The sequence below is a fragment of the Siniperca chuatsi genome, linkage group LG7, assembly GCF_020085105.1.
Source record: "Siniperca chuatsi isolate FFG_IHB_CAS linkage group LG7, ASM2008510v1, whole genome shotgun sequence".
Lineage (NCBI taxonomy): Eukaryota > Metazoa > Chordata > Actinopteri > Centrarchiformes > Sinipercidae > Siniperca > Siniperca chuatsi.
Window position 1 is genome coordinate 9887841 of NC_058048.1, and position 20966 is coordinate 9908806.

The 20966-nt window shown below is 41.1% G+C and overlaps 1 protein-coding gene across 8 annotated transcripts in view; it reads left to right on the forward strand.

The window, feature by feature from the left end:
* The window catches only part of ets1 (v-ets avian erythroblastosis virus E26 oncogene homolog 1), a 37884-nt gene extending 17416 nt beyond the window's left edge, over window positions 1-20468 (forward strand). For all 8 annotated transcript variants that reach the window (XM_044203920.1, XM_044203921.1, XM_044203922.1 and 5 more), the window contains 7 exons: window positions 8545-8664; window positions 9343-9543; window positions 9866-9943; window positions 10418-10663; window positions 12272-12532; window positions 16823-16941; window positions 17227-20468. In XM_044203920.1, the coding sequence (XP_044059855.1) occupies window positions 8545-8664; window positions 9343-9543; window positions 9866-9943; window positions 10418-10663; window positions 12272-12532; window positions 16823-16941; window positions 17227-17442 (1241 nt within the window). In that variant the 3' untranslated portion in view covers window positions 17443-20468. The remainder of the gene's footprint in view (window positions 1-8544; window positions 8665-9342; window positions 9544-9865; window positions 9944-10417; window positions 10664-12271; window positions 12533-16822; window positions 16942-17226) is intronic.
* Window positions 20469-20966: the final 498 nt, after the last annotated feature.

Consider the following 20966-nt stretch of genomic DNA (forward strand, 5'->3'; position numbering starts at 1 on the left):
ACTCCTTCAGTAGTGCAGTGTAATTTATGCCAATGTTTGAGTGTGTGTGGCTGCCTGGCAGCTGTGCAAACACTGTTTGGGTGATCCAGGCTTCTCTTGATGTGGTCTGTCAATGAATCGGGCCAAACGGAGCAAACCGGCCTGTTTTTTCATCTGATGTGTGTATCGTCCTCAAACTGAGGACGATATGGTTTGCCAGATCAAAACTTGATTAGTCAGTCCAGTGTTCAGTGCATCACCCATATGTCATTAGGAAGTGTTTGACCTGGCCATGTCTGTGCCTAGAGGGCAATAGATACCAGCTTCCTCAATGGACCTCCCTGTGCTGGTCAGACTTGTCAACAGACTGGGTGGATACTTGTGAAGTAGCTATCTGCGAGATCCCACAATGACCTTGGCTTTCTTTCTTTCCCAAGCTGCTCAGTGATGCCACTGTGTTACATCAAATGGGTTATCCCCCCATTCAGTCATCCATTGCTCCTTCATTCAGCCCGTCATTGCTGTTTTGCCCATATAAACATAAAACCAATATATTGCATGGGTCCTATTTCAACGCTTCCCTGGTGACTACACGCCTTAATCTTTGCTTATAAAGCTTAGTCATAAAGCAAGGCGTGTTAGCACCAGATTCAGCAGTCTGCTAAATAATAAGCATATGGTTGTTGTTGGGGGACCTTCTAAGGTGTGGTAGACATGATGGTAGTGAAGTCCTCACTATGCTAAAAATGATTGGAGATCAAAATGATTAAAGTGCTTCTTCTTGCAATCAGTCTTCAACAGCTTCTTGTTTTACTCACATTCCTCAAAAAAGCCAACAACCAAAACAAAGGACAATATGTTCTTGGCTGGAGAAATAAAGCATTAACAAGCTTTTTTTGTAACAGACAACTCTTTTCAATCATTCACCCACCCACTCACACAATTCCTCCTCTAGTGTTCCTCCCCCTCCTTTCCCTTTTTTCCTCTGTTTCCAATGTCTTTCTGTTGGCCACGAGTTCCTCTCACGACACCTTGATGTGGTGTATAGTGAGTTCCTGGTGAGTGCACTTTGTACTATCCCCAGTCATTCCTTGCTTGTAATCCCTGAGTCACGACACTAGACGCCTGCTGCACCACACGCCACTGGCTGTCCAACTGTGCGTCTGCTTGGCTCGCTTACTGGTTTCTGCTACCACAGGCCTTTCCCCTCCCTACATTTCCAGTCTGACTGTGAACCTTAACTGGCCTGACGCTGCCCCAAAATGGCTCCACAACCACCCACGCATCTCAATGTTGTCCTAAGTGCTTTAGAACTTTTTTTTTGTCCTGCTGTTCTGTTGCTGTTTCTGTTTTATGGTTCAACATTTAGGAGTTGTGTTTCCTATAATGGAATGGAAACTGGGCTAGTTTAGAAGCACGCCTGCTTTGAGAATCAGTCCACTGTCCTGAAAGGCAGCAGGTTTGTCTCACCACGGATGTTCAGCTGTCCTCAATGAGACCATGTCAGTCATTTTGTTCAGTGTATGTTCCAGATTTTCTTCCCTTGTTCTCTCTTTCGTCTGTATTTGCTGTTCACCACCTGTTTTTGGAGTCAGCATGTATTGCATACTACTTTTGGGGGCACAGCCAAAGACTTCATGTGTATCAGACCTACAGCATCAGAGTTGTATTGATTAATTGGCCTGCCAAAACAAAGAGTGATAAAAAAGGGTGTGTGGCTGGCTCTTCTGTGTAGGTGCGACTCTGTGGTGCTCATGATGAGTTGGGCCTCAGTGACGCAGTGATGGGAGGCACATGTGTTCTGGCAGCCATGGAGGAGGTCGAGGAATGGGACTCAGTGTAAGTTGTTAGGCTGCCTCTTGAGTTTAGCTATGAGAGTAAAAGCAGCTGGATTTCTTTGTCTGCCTAGCCTGACCTCCCTAGTATCTGCATTTTTTACATATTGATATGAGTTATCTTTACTGACTGTCTGTCTGATGTCCACATATCCAGAACATAATGAAAACTTAACTTTCACAGTATTCACTTCTAGAAATGCCATTGTGTTGGTGAAAAGTTATCTTTTGGCTTCACATAAATGCTCATTAGAGATGCTCTGTGTGTATTTATGCATAGTTACAACGTAACAGTGACAAGTTTTGAGTCATTGAGCAGGAATTTTACAAGATATGGTCATTGCTTTCATCATGACCAGTCACATTGTTAAATGAAGCAGCACGATATCCCCTGAAGTCCAGTCATTCTTGGATGGAATGAGTCACAGCCTGTCTGTGTGTGTGTGTGTGTGTGTGTGTGTGTGTGTGTAAGTAAGAGAGAGAAAGAGAAATGGAGAGAGAGAAATAGAGAAGAGTCCGTGAGCATGAGTTTACACATCTGCAATGATATGCACATGTTTTGGAAATCACTTCCATCACTTATTGCAAAACACTGAGTTGTAACTTTCCAGTGATCAAATTGAGGTTAACATCTTTTAATCAGCCAAGTCAGCCAAAGCTGAGGTGTCGTCATGAATAACAACTCCCATATCTTAAATAAGATAAAGGAAGAAAGATGTGGCCAGCTATTTGATGTTGTATACTCTTATTAGCCATGGACCCTACACTGAGCTTAAAATAGAAGGATAATTCATCATCTTGAGCTGAAACCATTTTTGCTACTTAGACCACAAGTCATTTTTGGTCACATTAGAGGAAAACAAGAAAGCTGTGAGAAGCACATTAGCGATTGTAAAACAGAGGTGGAATGTGAGGCACGCAACATGAAAACACTGCGGTCTGGGGGGAATTTATTTATCAAGTATCCATCTGTCGCCCATAGCTTGCCTTCAAACAAGCAATAAGCTCATATATGTGTGTGATGTATAATTGGACCCAGCCACTACAACACTTACATGCATATGTATTGCACAAAAGAACGGTTGAGTGGCAAACAATTCCATCAGTGTATGAATGTGTGGCTGTGTACTGTCCCACATAATTCACACTTAAATCAGGAACCTAGTTGTGGAATGTATCAGTTTGGACTAAAAATGGGGCAGGCACCATGTTTTGTGGAAAAAATGCAATACAGAGAGTAAACTGTTTGTCAGATATGTCGTGTGTTTGGTTTAACGCCTAAACAGTTCCCCCAGAGCATCCCCTGTCTGTTTACAACAGGGATGGAGCCTGGAAGGGCAGCTAGCCTGGATACAGCTAGGCTAGCACCACCTGCACTCTCCAGTACAGTTCCCTTTTTTTGCCACTATGCCTAGCACCGATGGATAAAACAAGACAGTCAAATCCTTTTGGGCTAAGTAGTGCTTTCATTATAAATATTTAACATATATGGAGGTCATGGAAAACCTTCAAGTTGTGTGAGATTTGTCTCTACTGTTTGTGTAGTGCTTTAGTGCATGCTGGATTTTAGCTTTTTCCCAATGTTACTTGTCTGCCTTCTCAGAGTAATAGAGAACTTGAAGGTTGTGCAATTGGCTGTTGTGAAAAGTGCATTACTGTTGCTCAACCTTTAATACTTGAGGCATACCTAAGGCCTTTTCACACTGTTAAGATCACAGAGCAACAAAGCTTGTAGGCAGTTAAATAAGCAACAAGGAGCCAAATCCTGCTGAAAGTGCCTTGTTTCCTTGGTTCTTCTGGAAAGGAAAGAATTTCCATCAAGCTTTTAGCAAAAATATGTTTAGCGTCTGTTGGTGATGGCGCGTATCATTTCAAACTCAGAGGTAATGTCATATCAAGCTCTGAGACTTTGGCATAAACAGTAGAGTTAATGCACTTTCACATCATAATGCTAATATGATTTCAGAGATGGGGGGAGTGGAAAAAAGAAAGACAGCAAGGCAGCTATGGGGAATTAGTCTCACTTATTGTCTGCTTCAGTAGCCGGTATGTCTGCAGTGGTGATGATCCTGAACAACTCTAGTTTCATGGCCAAAGACAGATGTCAGTAGTGGCTTCGTCCTGTACAGCTGCTTTACACCACCACAGGCTTGTGCTTTGAGAGGGCAGCCAGAAGCCAGTGGTGCAGACCTCAGAATAAAACTAGTGTTTCAGCATTGTTGTCTATGAAGGTGGGATGGTCCTGGTTTGTGCATTGCATTTCTTTAGGTTAACACTGTCCTGTGCTGGAGCGGTCTACGGTCTGGTCTGACTTCTTCACTTTGGCTTGAGCATGGCCTACACATCTATTCCTGGTCCTTGGCATTGAGATGGAAATCTAAACAGCGGAGCGGCTGGCTGAACAAGCAGCCCTCTCAAAACCAGACTGCCACCCCGTCCTCCTCCTCTTGCTCCACTGCAGCCCTCAGCGGCCACTTTATCACCCTGTGGTGCTGAATAGGCCCCCTTCATGTTGGTCGGGTTTATGACCCTGCTTTCTCAGACCAGGGGTCCAGATATGGATCTCCATCAAAGGCTCTCTTAGATACCACTGTCACCTCTGGTCTGTTGTGGGTAGACTGGTCTGCCTTAAAGAGCCGATTATAAGCCCTTGGCAAGTAGCCAAGACCTCCTCTCTTTTTTCCTGCACCGCACAGTGACGCTGCTGATCTGTACCTGTATGCATGTAGGGATATTCAGGAACTGAAATGTTTGACCCTCACCTGAACCCACAACTCAAATCACTTCCCTCAGGAAGTGGCAACTTAGCCACAGGAAATTGACTTGCCGATTTTAAAAAAAGAAAAAAAAAGAAAAAAATAGCCCACCATACTCAGCTACAGAAGAGAGGGAGACATGAATTACCACATGCTTTGGCACTGATATAAATACATGACTATTTGACCCTAAAGTGTTTCACTTTTCAAAAACCCAGCTTTGAATAGCCTTTTAGATGTCATCCTCATTTATTTTATTTTTTTCATAGTCGACTCTATTTTCCTCACACCAACACTCACCCAGTCATTGGATAAACTCTATAGGGCTATTTATAGCTCAATCACATGATAGAAAGCATATTGTCCCTTATTTGTTGGGTCTTGTTGCCTGCTCTGCTTGTATCGTTGCATCATTCTGAGTGGAGGCAGCAGTCCAGGCTTTATGAATGAACCAAGTCTCCGCCAGAGGCTGGGAGATGGCACTGATCCCACTGTGAAGTCACTCTAGAGACCAGGAGAAGAGAGGAAGCTTTATGAGACCTCCCATTCATCCTTCGGTCTTTCTCTCTCCGCTGTGCCCACCCCCGGTTCTCTTGTCCTGTGATGGGCTCATATTACAGGCTGGTGACTCACACCCCCCCACACTCAGTCAGTCACCCCTCACCCACCCGAGATGCTCCCTTGCTATCTTCCCCTGCCCTGCCCAGCCCTGCCTGTTCCAGCCCCAATGACTTTGGCCCCAGTCGCAAAAATCCCAATTTCACGCCCACGCTCTGGCGCACAGGCGAAGAAGCCTGCTAATTTAGTTTGTGTGTGTGTGTTTATATGTGTGTCAATTTAACAGCCTAAGGTACAAAACAGAATCGTCTAAGGTTGTGTTGGGGCTTGGTCGCAAGGGCAAGGCAGTGAAGGTTCACAGTCTGTCAGTGAGATTCCCTGGAGGAAAATATCGTCGTCACACTCAGTGGCCTGTCCATTATGCATATCACGGCACGAGGGGAGTGGCTAATTCCATACCATTTACTGTACATCCAGACTAAACATCAGTTTCACTTCATCAGTGATTCATAGAACAGATTGACTTAGATGAATTATTCCTTCTACATCATTAGGAGAAATTGATTTAATTTCATACTTTTCACTCCAGATGCTCTTTTTACTCTTGTCTTGTTAGTGAAATGCATATGCCATAATGTTGCCTGTGATTTACACCCACTCCCACATTTTGTGAGCTAAGTGGATGGGACTCATTTGCGGACAGACCCACACCGTCTAATGTGGAAAGTGATGACTTGTGGATGCTCTAACTCTCAGTACATACTGACCATTCTGTATCTAATGGGACTCACAGGCATTGAAATCCTATCAGGACTTCATCATTTACTAGAGATTGTCTAGATCCAAGCTCGCCTCTCTCACTAATGGAAGCAAACTGTACATTATCTCTGCCACAGATAACTTTCATATGGATCTTTCACCATGGAGACTGTTATTATCATTGCACTTTTAGGTCTTGTGTTTACCTTTAAGCCTTGTCGTGTTATCTGCTTCAGGGTAAATAAGTCATTCAAAATAAAAACAAAAGAAATAACACAAATTGCAGTTCACATTGTAATTTGCTCTATAATAATGTTTAAACATATTTCTCTCTTTAGAGTGCCTAATGGTAGTTCTCATGCACGATGGTGTTGAGTGTCTTTGATGGAGGATTTAGTGCTAAAGTGGGTTCAAGTCTGTGTGGGCAAGTACAGGCTGGGGATGGGTTGCGATGGAGAGGGAGGGGCGTAGATGGTTCGAAAGTGCAGACAAACTCCACTCGATCCAGCTTAAATAAACTGCCACATTTTGCTGTTGCCTTCACATCAAAGCACAGACTGTCTGATCCCCTGTCCCATCTCAGTTTGCAACATGTACTTTTTTGCACTACCAACACTACTTAAAAGAAAAATGAGCCCACTAGCTGCCTACACAACCTTGCTGTCAGGGGCAACTTGTACACAAAGACAGCTCGCTCAGGTCTTAATTTCAGTGTGAAACTGCACGTTTATTTTGATGTGTGAGCTGTGTCTGACAATAGTTTAACTGGGGTCTTAAGTTAGACTGTAAAACCATGTTTATTCTCAGCATTTCTACCTTGCTTTTACTTCTGACTTGAATGAATAACTTTCTGTTTGTTTGTTTGCCAGTGTAACAGAGAGCAATATATTATTACGGGCCTAATTGAATCACATGAAGAAGCAAAGAGCTCTTGTCTGTCCTCTGTATCAGGCCTGTTGCAATGTTTCTTTCTTTAGAGAGAAAATAGGGGGGGGGAAAGAGCTAAAGACAGAAAAAAGAAACTTGGAGACCTAATTTTACAAACAGCCAGACAGGCATTAGTTACATGGGCGAAGGAGGGACAGCTGCTGTGCATTCCAGACGAGGTCGAGACGTCAGCGAGTGGTGAAAACAAGCATGAACTATATGTTGCCCTAGTGTACTGCTGGTAGATAAAACCACCAGCCAGTGGAGATGCCAGAACATCTGGGTTAGACGAATGGCGGTGCTGTGAGAGGAGTGACACAACTTTTCCTCATCACTAGTTTGCCTTCAAGCCAAGCCTTTTGTGATCTGGGTTTTAACGATTTTAATTGACGTGCAATAGAGACAGACAAGAAGGATGCGCTAAAGAGAAAGCCATGAATATCGAATCCTTATTGAACCCTCGATTTTGTGTTAACCTACTGAAGCCCCAAGATGCCCTGTTGTGGTCTGTTTAAGTTTTGTCTCATGCACTTCACCCCCCAAGTTGATCAGACAAGATAAAGCTATTATGCCATAATGCAGACTCTAGCAGATCGTGATATATGTCTGCCTTTGTTGTGTTAATGAGTGTGAGTGCTTTGCAGATTAAATGATAAAGGCATATCAGTTAATTGGAACTCTAGAGGGCCTTTTTGTGTCTATTTACAAGTCATTCGTCGAGTCTTGTGTTTAGCAGTCTATTCTAGTATTAGTGGCCCGGGGGTCTTTCCCCTTCTCCCCCTCATCATCTCCCCTGCTTTGCCCCCTTATCCCACACTTCTGCAGCCTGATCAATCTAATTAGATGAGTGCGAGTCATCAGGCACTGTTTAAAGCCATCAAAGGGAGCTCTGTTCTGCACTGGGTGCCCACTGGCTGTGAGCAGAGAACAGTAAGCCTAGTGTGTGACTTGAGACCCTTGAGACAGCTCACCCCCAACTCTCCTAGCCACTCGCCAGCAGCCACGGTGACATCATCACCCCATCCCTCGACCCTTGACCTCTCAGAATGTTTGACCCCTTGCTTGCTCTGGTGACAGTAGGCCCACTGTGTAGGTGCAACATGGTAGGAGGGCTAGCAGGGGTCATACTGTCACAGATGGGCACCAGACACTGCTCTCCCACCCAGGATGTGCGGGTAGGAGAGAGGTTAGTGTTTGTAGTATTTATAAATAAATACTTGTGTGTTTATTTTTATGCAGTGTGGCAGATGAGTGGGATTTGCCTTAAGACCCTGCCTGAAATACCAAAAACTGTAGACTATTTAAAAAAAAAAAGTGGTTTGGTGAATCATTGTGCAAAAATAGTGTACATCCAGTGTTCAGATCTAACGGTGTGACAGCTCTTGCTTAAATAGATTGGCTCGGATACGAAGACTGTGTCTGTCTAGACAGGATGTAATTGTTGAGCCATGTTGGCGATCACGGTCAGATACAACTGTGTTGATTTTGTCTGTGTGTGGGGGGGCCTTGTATGTGTGTGTGAATATCTAACTGAACCCTATTCTCTGTCTCAATTAAGTGTTCCTGTCAGTAAGCTTTATCGGCATGAAATACAATACAGGATGCATTGTTGATAATTATAGCGGTATATAATATTAGCATATTAGTAATTGCAATCCCAAATGAAATAGATATTGATATTACTCAACATTGTATCCTAATCAATGTTCTTTGTAAATTGTGATTGGCAGATCCGGAGTGTGGAGATGTCCCGCTGCTAACTCCAGGAAGTAAAGAGATGATGTCCCAGGCTCTGAAGGCCACCTTCAGCGGCTTCACAAAGGAACAGCAGCGGCTGGGTATTCCCAAAGGTAAGACTCTCAACTGCTTGTATTCCCTGGTAACATTTTCATTGGGGGAATCAAATCTTATCTGTAAAGCATGAGCCCTCAACGTGTCACACGTCAGCATCTCTTAGAAGGATTAACTGAATACCAGGAGACGCCCAGTTTTTCCAGAAATGGCCTTATATTACATACATGTGAGCCCAGGCAGACTGACTGACTGCAGCACCCAGAGAATCTAGACACAGAGACAGACCGTAAAATAATGAGTTAGCTTCCTAAATGGAGTTCGACCACAGAGTCTCTTCATGCTGTTTGGAAACAGCAGGACTTTCAGTATCTGTCTATGTAATCATACTATGTCTGCAGACTATGATTTTGGCTTGTCATTACCACTGCTGTTTACAGCCACTGCTGCCTCCCGGTTTGTTGTTGATTGGCTTGTTATGGTTAGATATATTTACCACGGAGGCAGTGTGAAATTTGGCTGTGTAACCAAAGATGTTCGTTTTCTCACAGTTAAAACACGGCATAATACAGGATGTGCTGCAGTGGTAGAACCAGAAAAGTGAAAATTGAATCTGTATTGTCATCAGCCACAGGTTGAGATGAATGTTTGAATAAATGTGTATGTGTAGTATATACTGTACGAATACTGTACGTAAACAGTGAATATAAGAAAACACCAATTGTGATCCCCTTCAGATCCCAGACAGTGGACAGAAAACCATGTGGCTGCATGGCTAACATGGACAGTGAACGAATTCAGTCTGAAGAATGTTGACTTTGACAAATTCTGCATGAACGGAGCCAGCCTGTGTGCGATGGGGAAGGAGCGCTTCCTGGACTTAGCACCTGACTTTGTGGGCGACATCCTGTGGGAACATTTAGAAATGCTTCAGAAAGGTGAGGCCACGTTGGTCTGAAGACAAGTTAATATACTGATATACTGTCATTTTTGTGCAGTATAAGATGGTTTTAAGACAGAGGCTAAGAGACTTTTTATCTTACATACAGTATGTGAGAAAATCTCACACCACACAGAGTGAAATCACTGCTTGCACCAATTTAGGACAATGTTGGCATTTGCTATAGTCACAGGAGCCAAACAGGAAGACGCAATTTAGCTCAGGCCATTAATTTTTGATAATGCTGGAAGCAGTTACATGATACATGAAAATCAATGACGAGGTCGCTGACGCTCGTTCTCTATCTATTTTTCATGAAGAGGATACAAAGCATTACCCCATCAATGGACTGACCTCCAACTTCCAGGAATCCCGTTATACCTCAGACTACTTTGTCAGTAAGTACTCATCACACTCGTAGTCAGTCACTCTGTGTAATAGCATAAGATGTGTACCTAAAATATGAATGGAAATGGAAAAAGAGGAGTGGTTTAGTGTTGTGAATAAAATAGCTTTGGGATTTAGTGTTAAAAAAATGTATCTTCACCCATTGTACAAGATAAAACAAAAACATTTTGGGATTTAGATTGCAGTAAGCCTGTGTAGCTATAGGTGCATATTGACCACATATTATAGGAAATAATATTAGGTACATGTCTAATCAATAACCTTGCCTCAAATGTACAAGATTCATCATATGCCCTCAAGGCTGTGTTTTGTTATGGACTTTTCACATACTAAGCATTTGGGCAGCAGTTCAGCAGAAGAGGGATAATGACTCCGCTCTCCTAAGATTGATCTTCCTCCTGTGCTTTGCTCCTTGCTTTCCTTCTCTGCTTTCTATCTAAACTTGTTTCCCTTTGTGTCTCCAGGCTACGGTGTTGAGCATGCTCAGTGTGTCCCTCCTTCTGAATACTCAGAGCCCGGCTTCATCACAGAGTCGTACCAGACACTTCATCCCATCAGCTCGGAGGAATTGCTGACGCTTAAGTATGAGAGTGAATACCCCGCTGTCATCCTACGCGACACACCCCTCAACCCGCTGCAGGGGGACTACTTCTCTGTCAAGCAGGAGGTGGTATCCCCAGACAACATGTGTGTGGGACGCCTGAGCAGAGGTGAGGGGTCACACACTAGATACCAGGAATATAGTTGAGATTTAAGCACAGCACAGATTTAGTCTGGAGGAGTGAAGAATGTGCTGCATTTCTGTTGTAATCAACAGTTTGTTTGGACTGAGTTTTTGATAAATGTGTCCACATGTGTGAGTGCATGTAAATGTGAAGTGTTTGTGTGGGTGTGTGCGTGCGTATGATTGTGCTGAAGCTACCAGAATCTTGTCATGCCACATCAGTGTGTGTGCATTAGAAGAGAAGAAAAGCAGGCCCTCTGGTTGGTTTGTGGTTCAAGCAAACCCGTCTCATACACTCTAGACTGGGTTGGGGAAAAAAAAGAAAACTCTATTGTTTTTGCCCGAGTGATACACGAACCAAAGCCACAACGTGTTCTCTCGCAGCCTGTCCTTTATGTAAAACAGTTCAAGTGGTGTAACCTTCAAGAAACGTTTTTTTTTTTTTTTTCTCCTTTCCTCGACTCAACCTTCTGGGTAAAGAGATAGAGGTGTCATCCTCAGTTAGTAAGCGTGGGGTTTTCTTATGAAACTGTTTGCTTTTCTGAATGTGCAGGCTTGTTTTATCTCCCAGTGATAGTTTACAGAGAAATTAGCCATACAGCGAGGATTTTCTTCTCACAAATCTCCAGCTGTATAAATGAATAACATGTGCCATGTACACTATAGAAGCCTCCTGCCAGTGCTTTAAGCATTGGCCTGCAAGGTATGAGGTCCATTCCCCATGCATCACACATACCAAGCTTTTGAGTGCTGCGTTGTGCTCTACCAGCGTGGGAAAGTATTTTGTAGCACAACTGATATCCACATGTGGCTTCAATTTCAGCAGTTGAAGATTTCGGCATCAATCGAGGCGCATTATCTGTCATTTGATAATGACTCACCATTGAAAGACTCCTCTTATCTTTCCCAAGGTCAAAAATAGCAGCGCAATTTGTGTGATTGTCTTCCATTTAAAATCTAATCCAAATGGTGGTTGTAAAAGGGAAATGAGGTGTGAAATGGAGAGAGATGTGGCACCGTACAGAACAATATAGCTTAGTGAGAAGGAACATCATTGACTGCTAAGGTGTTGTTTTTACCGATGGCCGCCCACCATTGAGTCTGGTTCTGTCCAAGGTTTCTGCCTCTTAAAAGAAGTTTTTCCTTGCCACTGCCGCCAAATGCTTGCTCATGGCGGGATTTGTTGGGTCTCTGTAAATAATAATATAAAGAGTACGGTCTAGACCTGCTCTATAAGAAACGTGCAATGAGATAACTTCTGTTATGAATTGGCGCTATATAAATAAAATTGAATTGAATAAAATGTCACTCAAATATTGGTCCTTTGTCAAATTCTACAGAAAACTTACAATAACTTTAACAATTAATTTTCTTGTGCACTGAAGTATCACATTGAAAAATAGATACACATCCATTCTCAGAAATGCTTTTTAGAGGAAAAGCAGAATAAGAAAATCATACATAATACAAATTCAGGCTTTATTAAAGTGTTTTTAAAATGTGATATGATATAAAGTCTTCAGTTTGCAGTTTGCTCCTTTTGCAATGACCTCATTTCTCTCTCTTGCCATTTCCACTCATCCTTCCCTCACAGGTAAGCTTGGTGGCCAGGATTCCTTTGAGAGCATCGAGAGCTTTGAGAGCTGTGACCGATTGACCCAGTCATGGAGCAGCCAGTCTTCATTCAGCAGCCTGCAGCGGGTACCTTCATACGACAGCTTCGACTCAGAAGACTACCCCACTGCCTTGCATGGCCACAAGCCCAAGGGCACTTTCAAAGACTATGTGAGGGAGCGCTCAGACCTCAGCAAGGATAAACCTGTCATCCCAGCAGCCGCACTGGCAGGATACACAGGTAAGATGTCTAGAAGACATAGTTACATTATGTACATTATAATTTTGTATAGAATCCTACCTCGAAAAGTGCTGCAGCATTTTATAGACATTTTTCACAGCAGCGATTGTTAAAATGTCACAATAGCACAGGGCAACTAATAACATTAATCATAGCTCTGTTCCATGTAGGTGTGCCAGTAAACTAGCCAACACGCTCAACCCCAGGGCTGTGATGCTGGTGCACCTAAAAAGAATACATCCATTATTAATTTGAATAGTTACAGAATGTAATAAAATGTAGATATATATTATTTATTGATTTATTATAGTATTGTGACATGATAAGTGGTGCAGTTAAAGAATAATATTTGTATTTATGATTATTCCTGAGTGTCTGCATGCCATCGGTAGTCTTTTAGGTCTTGTTTGTCTAGCTTCAAAAGATCCTGTTGGTTGATATTCACTTTTGCACATTATCAAACAAAAAATCCCGTTGTCCAGGCCAAATTGAAAGGTTAACCCATCTTTTTCACTGAATGTATTGGGCAACTATTATTATAAGGTGCAGAATTTAGTTCCTCCCATCAGTTCTATAGGGAATAAAATTCAGTGCAGCTGTAACACACTTGTTGATGTTCTGCAAAGCCCCAGAAGTGGGGGTCCCGTAATGCACCGCTTTTAGACCAAAAGGAAAAAAACAACAACACGTTTTTACCCTGGCAGCCCGAGTCATGCACATTACAGGAAACAAAATAGATTTTGCACGAACCTTTTTCTTCTCTCTCTCTCTCTCTCTCTCTCTGTCTCTGTCTCTCTCTCTCTCTCTCTCTCTCTCTCTCTCTCTCTCTCTCTCTCTCTCTCTCTCTCCCCCTTCCTCCCTCCCTCCCCTGCACTCTTTTGTTCTGTCTTCACTTCTCATCTACCTCCTTGTTATCTGCAGCCCGCATCTCAACCTGTTTTTTCCAGGTCGTCCTAGCAACGCTGGTGAAATATAGAAATTATGCCTTCCCCTGCACATAACACCAGAGTAAAATTATCTCTTCATCTCATGAGGCATCTTCATACTCGTACATGCTCAAAGAGCTGGTTTATGTATGTTCTCTAAGTTCAATAAGATGTGGAGATATCTGCAAACTCTTCTAAAGCAAATGCACTATTTTAGCATCTGTCATGGTTTTTGGTGCAAAAAAGGTGCATGAAAAAACTACTACTGTTACTACTTTTAACAGTTTACCAGGATGTGTGTCTTAACACTGAGCCATAAATGTTGCTTCTATAATTACATGAGCCTAGGAACATAGGAAACTGATATAAATAACTTTTCTTGGATTGTGTAAACTACTTCTTAATTTTAAATATTGTATTAACACATGAAAATTATACTTTCTGTTACGTTGCATAAGAAAATGCATGTTAATCCTTTGTAGTCATGAGTAGAAGGTTTAGGTCGAATTGAGTCTTTATTACCTACATTGCTTTTAAAAAAAATTGGATTGTAAGGAGTGTTGAACAGTTAAAGTGTAGACACCGAATCGCCCCTTAACGCCACAGTGTTTGGGACTTTTTCAGCCATGTTTAAATTATAGTCACAAGGCTGCAAGATTGCCAGCATTGGAAAAGGGGAAACCCAAGCACATTTCTCAACGTCATTAACAATGCATACATCAGATATCAACAGACTGTCCCCAAGTTGGTATGCATGAGTTAATTGGTCATCTGCATGGTTATCAGTTCAAAAGCTGCTTATGGAACAATGAGTCATTCATTCATAATGATGTTGGAAAGATGTCGTAATGTACATATAATCAAATAACAATGATTAAGACACAGTCTGAAAGCCCCTGAAGTAACACTTCAATCCTGACGTCTGACATGTATCAGTTATTACAACAGGATAGATGACTCCAGATAGCTCATGTGTGAAAGCATGGTGAGTGTTTCCTGCCTAGTGCATAGTAATATATTCTCACTGAGAAGAATGTGCTTCCTCTGAGCTTTTACACAATGGGGAAAAGGGAAAGTTGAAATAAAAATCATGCTAAAATAGAAAAATGTCAAGCAGCACATTCTGGTCCTAGCTGTTATTAGGGGCAGCGTAAGTAGTCCTTCAAAGATGGAAGCATTTTTTGAGTGTACATGTATGTGCATACCCATGTGCGTATGTGTGGGTGGATGAAGAAATAGAGGGAGAAAGAAAGAGAGACACAGAGAGAAACCTCAACCCAAAAAAAACTCAAACCTCAAAATAAAGAAAACAGGCTTCTGTAAAATTCCAAATCGATGTTTATGACAGCTTGCTCTGCTCGGCTTCCTGTCCCAGTCACGGGGTGACAGGTGACACTTGTAGTGAGGACAGGGAGCCTGATAAGGCTGCAGAGAGATAAGTGAAGCTTCACTTGTCATCTCCGTGGTTTCCTGTGACAATTTGCCATTTACACTTCTGCCTGCATTAACATCAGGCAGCCTTACAACATGGTGAACGCTCAATCTGTATCACGCTACTTTGCTTTTTATCTCCTCCTTCTCACACGTACCATCATTCAAATGCACACAGGGGTACTTTATTTGCATTGCTACTAGATTTAGTCAAGTGGTAAAAATTGGTTCCACCTTTTCAAATATAAGAATCATGATTCGAAAACCTTCTAAGTTGTCATTTTTTACCTTTTGTTATTATTATTATTATTATTATTATTATTATTATTATTTTATTTTTTTTTTTTTACATTTACAAAAAAAATAACCCATAGATGAATCTTTATTTGCAGCCCCAATCACTTCCCAGCTTTCTTGCTAGAGCTGCATATGCTCAAGACTCATTTAGCGTGCCATGGGTCAGATACTTAACACTGTTGTGAATGTGAGCCCCCACCCCACCCATCCTTTTGCCACACTGTATGCTTTTTCAATGAGGCCCATTGTGCATGGAGACTTGTAACATATTTTTGGAAACTTTTTTTTTTGTCAAAGGGTCGCCTACATTCTGGCATGAGAGCACAGGGGGCTGGTAAACGGGCACTGTATGACCCTTATGTGGGCTCGCTGTTACAGTAGCAGACTTTTGGAATGCGAGTAAAAGCTTTCTGTCTGAAAGAGACTCAGTGTTGCACAGCCACTTATTTTCCAAAGTTGGGGTGGCAGTTGTCATGCACCTTCTTCAATCCTAGCAGGGGTAAAGAGGGCTTGCAAAGCACCATTTCAAGTGTTCAACCCACTCCCTTCCCTGAAAGCTTTTGTTTGTGTTGTATAAGGGTAAATTTGGTTTTCTGAGGCACTCAAGAGTGATGACTTTTGCTTAGCTTCAGTTTTGTTAAGGCGGTGTGCAGCATTGGCAGGTGTGATTTCAAGATGTGAGCCTCAAAAGTGGGTGGGTTAGAGTATATGCTGAAAAACCACAAGATCAAAGTGTACTGCAGTGAATCTAGTTCAGAGACAAGACCATACTTTTTGGGTTGTCTTTGTTTTGCTTTCCCTCCATTTTTCCACGAGATGTAAAAAGCTGTTCTAATATTGCTGAAGTTCAGTTTTTAACAGGTTTATTATATTACTCTTTAATCATGAAAAAATGCAATCCATTATAACATTACAGATGACTTAGCAGCCACTCTCACACACACAGCCTGTATTCAAGTCCCCACGATTCATTGCTGAAGCCTAAAGGCAACCCCTCTTATTTTAAACTAGTGATTTCATCAGTATGGAACTCATACAGACACAGTCTCTAGATTCACATACTGCACAGGGCAACTGGCAGACAAGGGAATACATGATGAATGGGACTGTTGTATTTAGGAGGACATTTGGTTCCACTGCTGTACTTCAGTCTGACCCAGATTAGAAGGTTTACTTTGTCCCTCTTCAGACATAAGTGAATAATTGGCATGAATGTTTAACACTTTCATACATCACAGAATTGAAACACTGTAGAGATCCAATATATTCCTCCTTTTTATTGTACTTTTCTCACTTTTCAAAGATTTTCAATCTCCTCTTATTCTTGCACTGCATTAACAGTATATAGATTTTGCATATATTTATGCAATGTGTCTCCCTTTTGTAAACTCTTATACTGGAGCTCTTCGTCTTCTTGGGTTTCATTTAGCATCAACAAACCATAGATGCAATGTATTATTATATATAATACAGTACAGATCTTTATACCTTTGTCCAGAGCTCTTATTATTAACACTTATTAAAGTAAATCCACACACCAACCAGTGTCTACACCAACAACAATGTGTCTTCTCAGTGTAAATAGGTTTTTTTCTTTAAATGCACACCTTCCCTCTCTCTCCCATCTGTTCGGCAGGCAGCGGCCCCATCCAGCTGTGGCAGTTTCTTCTGGAGCTGCTGACCGACAAGTCTTGCCAGTCCTTCATCAGCTGGACAGGCGACGGCTGGGAGTTCAAGCTTTCTGACCCAGATGAGGTGAGAGGTTGTGACCCCACTGGTCACTGGTACACGTGCTGGGAGGTCCTAAGTAGTTAGCCAGATGAACAAGATGTCTTCTGACTTTCTAAAAATGTTTGCATGCCTTGTTTGGCTCCGTCAATCTTTTTTGCATCAGTAGTGTTTCATTTCAAAATGACTTAGAAATACAAAGTGCTGTTAATTATTCAGCAGTTTATTGTGACTAATTTCTTACACGTGTTATATTATTTTTTTAACTGCTTATGACACATCTTGACATGCTTATTTCCTGCGTTGTTTTAGGTTGCTCGGAGGTGGGGCAAGAGGAAAAACAAGCCCAAGATGAACTATGAGAAGCTAAGCCGTGGCCTACGCTACTACTATGACAAGAATATCATCCACAAGACATCGGGGAAACGCTACGTCTACCGCTTTGTCTGTGACTTAAAAAGCCTGCTGGGGTACACACCTGAGGAGCTCCATGCAATGTTGGACGTAAAGCCCGATACGGACGAGTGAAAGCAAAGAAGAAAATGGAAGGGAAGACAAAAATTAAGGAGCCTCGTGGACTGGGGCTCAGAAAGTGGTCTTAACTGTTTGATAGAGTCGGTAAACTGTTTTTTTGGGGACCAAAATGTTTTTAATGACTCACTGTGGTCTTTGTCAACTTGGAGCTCCTGTCTCTTAGACCATGTTTTAAAAAGAAGGCACAAACCAAAAGCCTGTATTCATACCCTGTTGCATTTGAGATGTGTGTGCGCGCATGTGTGTGTGAGCGTGCGTATGTGTGATATGTACCGGTATTATTTAGCAGCTCAAGGCAGATGGAGCACTATCGGGTAGCGTTCAGGTTCTGTTCTGCCTAAGTAGCACAGTGGGGAGACGAGGGGACCAAGACAGAAAGTCTGAGAGAACCGAGACAGAAAGAGTTCAATAAAATGACTCATTTCATTGTTGGGGTAAACAGATAGCGGGCAGAAACTTCCCGCTAAGAGAAAAACGGTTGCCAAAATATAAAAACTGAACTAAGGAAGGTATAGAGAGTTCTCAGCTTGGACCAAAAAGTGTTATTTCTAATTTGTTGTTTGAGGAGCGTATGCTTGTGCCAGTATTATATTATTGATGTTGAGTACACCCAATGTTAACCTACCAGGCACATATTGAAAGTGTTTTTCTTATGTTGTCAACGAAGGTATTACAGTGGAACCAAACATTAGATGCCAAGTTTAACTGTTCTGTTCTCTAGGAGCCTTTAGCTGAAATGTGCTGATTCGTTATCAGACAACACTATAGACACTGGCCCTGTGTTTAGTAGGGTGTGAGGACCTGGTGAGATTAGTCATACCATGAGCGTCTGATACACAGACAACTGAAAGTAGCCGTTGCTTTAGAAACTGACGCTTTCACCTTTATGTACATGTTTGCCACCTTGGTAGAGACACATATTGTGACTGAAACTTATGCATTTTTGCATATACCACCAGTGTTAGAAAACTGTAGACAATCTATGTGGGGAAATTCAGGAGTCCTTAATAAGAAGAGTTGTTTAATGTGCAGATTAGATGCATAGTCTGTCAGCTCACTGTCTTTGTTAGTGTTGTTGCTTTAGAAGTGTTTGAATAGTCTTCTGTCTGTACAATAAAATCACAAGTGAAAAAGTTTTACAAAAGAATGTCAGAATTGTTTTGTCTTTTGTTAAACAGTACATTTTGGCCATAAGGAAGCAGCTGCAGTATGGTGTGAAGGTACAGTGTAGGAAAAAGGGACAGGCAATAGAAAAATGTTGACTAGAGAGAATCAGAAGTTGAATGGGATTGATGGTGACTGAAAGGAATCTATGGATACTGCAGGTGATGATCACTTGTGAGGTCTGATAGAGAAAGATTGACAGAAATTATGCAAGTTGGCGCTGCTTGGAGGTTTGCATTAAATGGGTTGTGTACTTCTTTTACCACAGCCTTCATGGTTGGCTGCAGCTTTCAGCTGAAACCTCATGGCAAATAGAGACATTTAGGTCTAGTGGCAGACATTTGTATTTAAGTTTCAGGTTTGTGTGATACTTATCTATGAACAAAATAATATTCAGTTCATAGTGAGTAACTCATGTATGATTCCACCCATATTTGTGCAGTCAGCTCAGAATACATGCATAAAGATTTACTGGTTACATTTGAGCAAATTGGCAGCAGTTTCCTCCCAACAGTGGGAACAGTGGCTGTACGCTGGCCTTATGGGAAATGCCAAAGTGGAATATCATCTTAGAATACAATGTTATTGTTTACAGTGGCTGAATGTTACCCATATGGATGAAAATAGCTTTTGAGATGTCTATTTGTACAGATTGTATTTCATAATGCTTTATTGAGACCCAGATTACACAAATAAGCAAGAGACAAAGCAGGAATAATAACCAAAACCCATGTGAGGTCTTTGGCCACGGTGCTTCGGGTATCATCCACAATGTCGGAAGACAGGGACCAGACTTCTCTCATGTTTTTGGAAAGTGTTGACTTTTCTTTTATCTTTTGTTAATTTGTTGGAAAGCACACAGCTTTAGGACAAAGAGAAATGCATTCGCTGACCTGGGTTTCCCACTGAGTGTAGAAATGAGATGCTGTATATGTTCATAATGTTTAGTTGGTAACAAGCTTGTCCACTATCATCATCATCATCAAGCACTGACTCACGATCCCTCACCCATGCTCGTCATCTGACACAAAAGATTCAACATATTAATTAGTAGTAACCTGCACTGTACTTTCATTCTTTTTTGCATGTTGATGTCAAGGTTTGTTTGTTTTTTTTTGTTCAGGTTCTTTTTCTGTTGTCACTGTTTTATGTTAGAGAGAGCTTTACAGATTTTTAAACATAATTGTAATGGTTGTCAGTGCCCTGGAAAAAGTTTTCTTTTTCTCCCCACACGAGGTCATAATATTAGTATCGTTGGCTTCATAAGATTAATGTCCTAAAAGAAAACATTATGTTACCTAAAATGTTAATATTTAGAAAATTATTTTGTCAGGAAAATATACTATTGTTAAATGTCACAGATCACAATCTACTGCAGGTCTTATGTATTAATGAACCTTAGTTGGGCAAGTGTATACACACCAGTAGTTTGTGGCATATGCATATCTCAGAATGGATTCAGAAGGAAAACCTGTTTTGTTTTGGATGTTTTTTTTGTATATTTTATAGTGTCTCTGTATTTTTGTTATGAGATCATTTTTATTGTATTTACTTCACAAACATTTGAATATTTTTCAATAATTTATATTTTATAAAAGACAAGAGACGCAGACAGCTGGTGCTTTCCTGGGAATTTAAAGGTAGTGCAGGACAAAGTAATGTAGCGATTTGTTTTGTTTTTGTTTTTTATTCTGTTTTATATAGAAAATAGACCTGTCTGCTAGAGAAAAAAAGGCTGATGCTGGCCCATCAATGATTTCTGCTGGAAAGGTTTTATAAACTGTAGCTTCTATTTCTAAAATGTACTTAATGTACTTAAAAATGTTATAAAATATATGTGAACAAATATTTCATAATTGTGTGTGGTGTTACTGTTTTGACTCATGAACATACATTATAATTATACCATGCTATACAACATTGATATTTATTAGTGCTATTATAGTACTATATAATAATATACTATTATTATAGTTTTGCTATACTATTTAAGTATTATGAACATTATTATTTTAGTAAATACTACAGTTTTGAATGGAAACACAGTGCTTTTTTATATCTATTCTGCAGGAAATCTTGTGGTTTAAGATGTGATGTTGACTCATCAAACTCAGTGTTCCTGAAGCAATGTTTGTTTGATAAGGTTCAACATAGACAATCAGAATCATCTACTGAACAAGCAGTAATGTATTAAATCACCAAGCAACTGCGAACAGATACAGGATTTGATTAATTGAATTTTTTTTGATTGGATACACATAGTATATATATATATATATATATGAGGGTGTATGTATGTATCTATTTATATATATACGTATATACTATGTGTATCCAATCAAAAAAAATTCAAT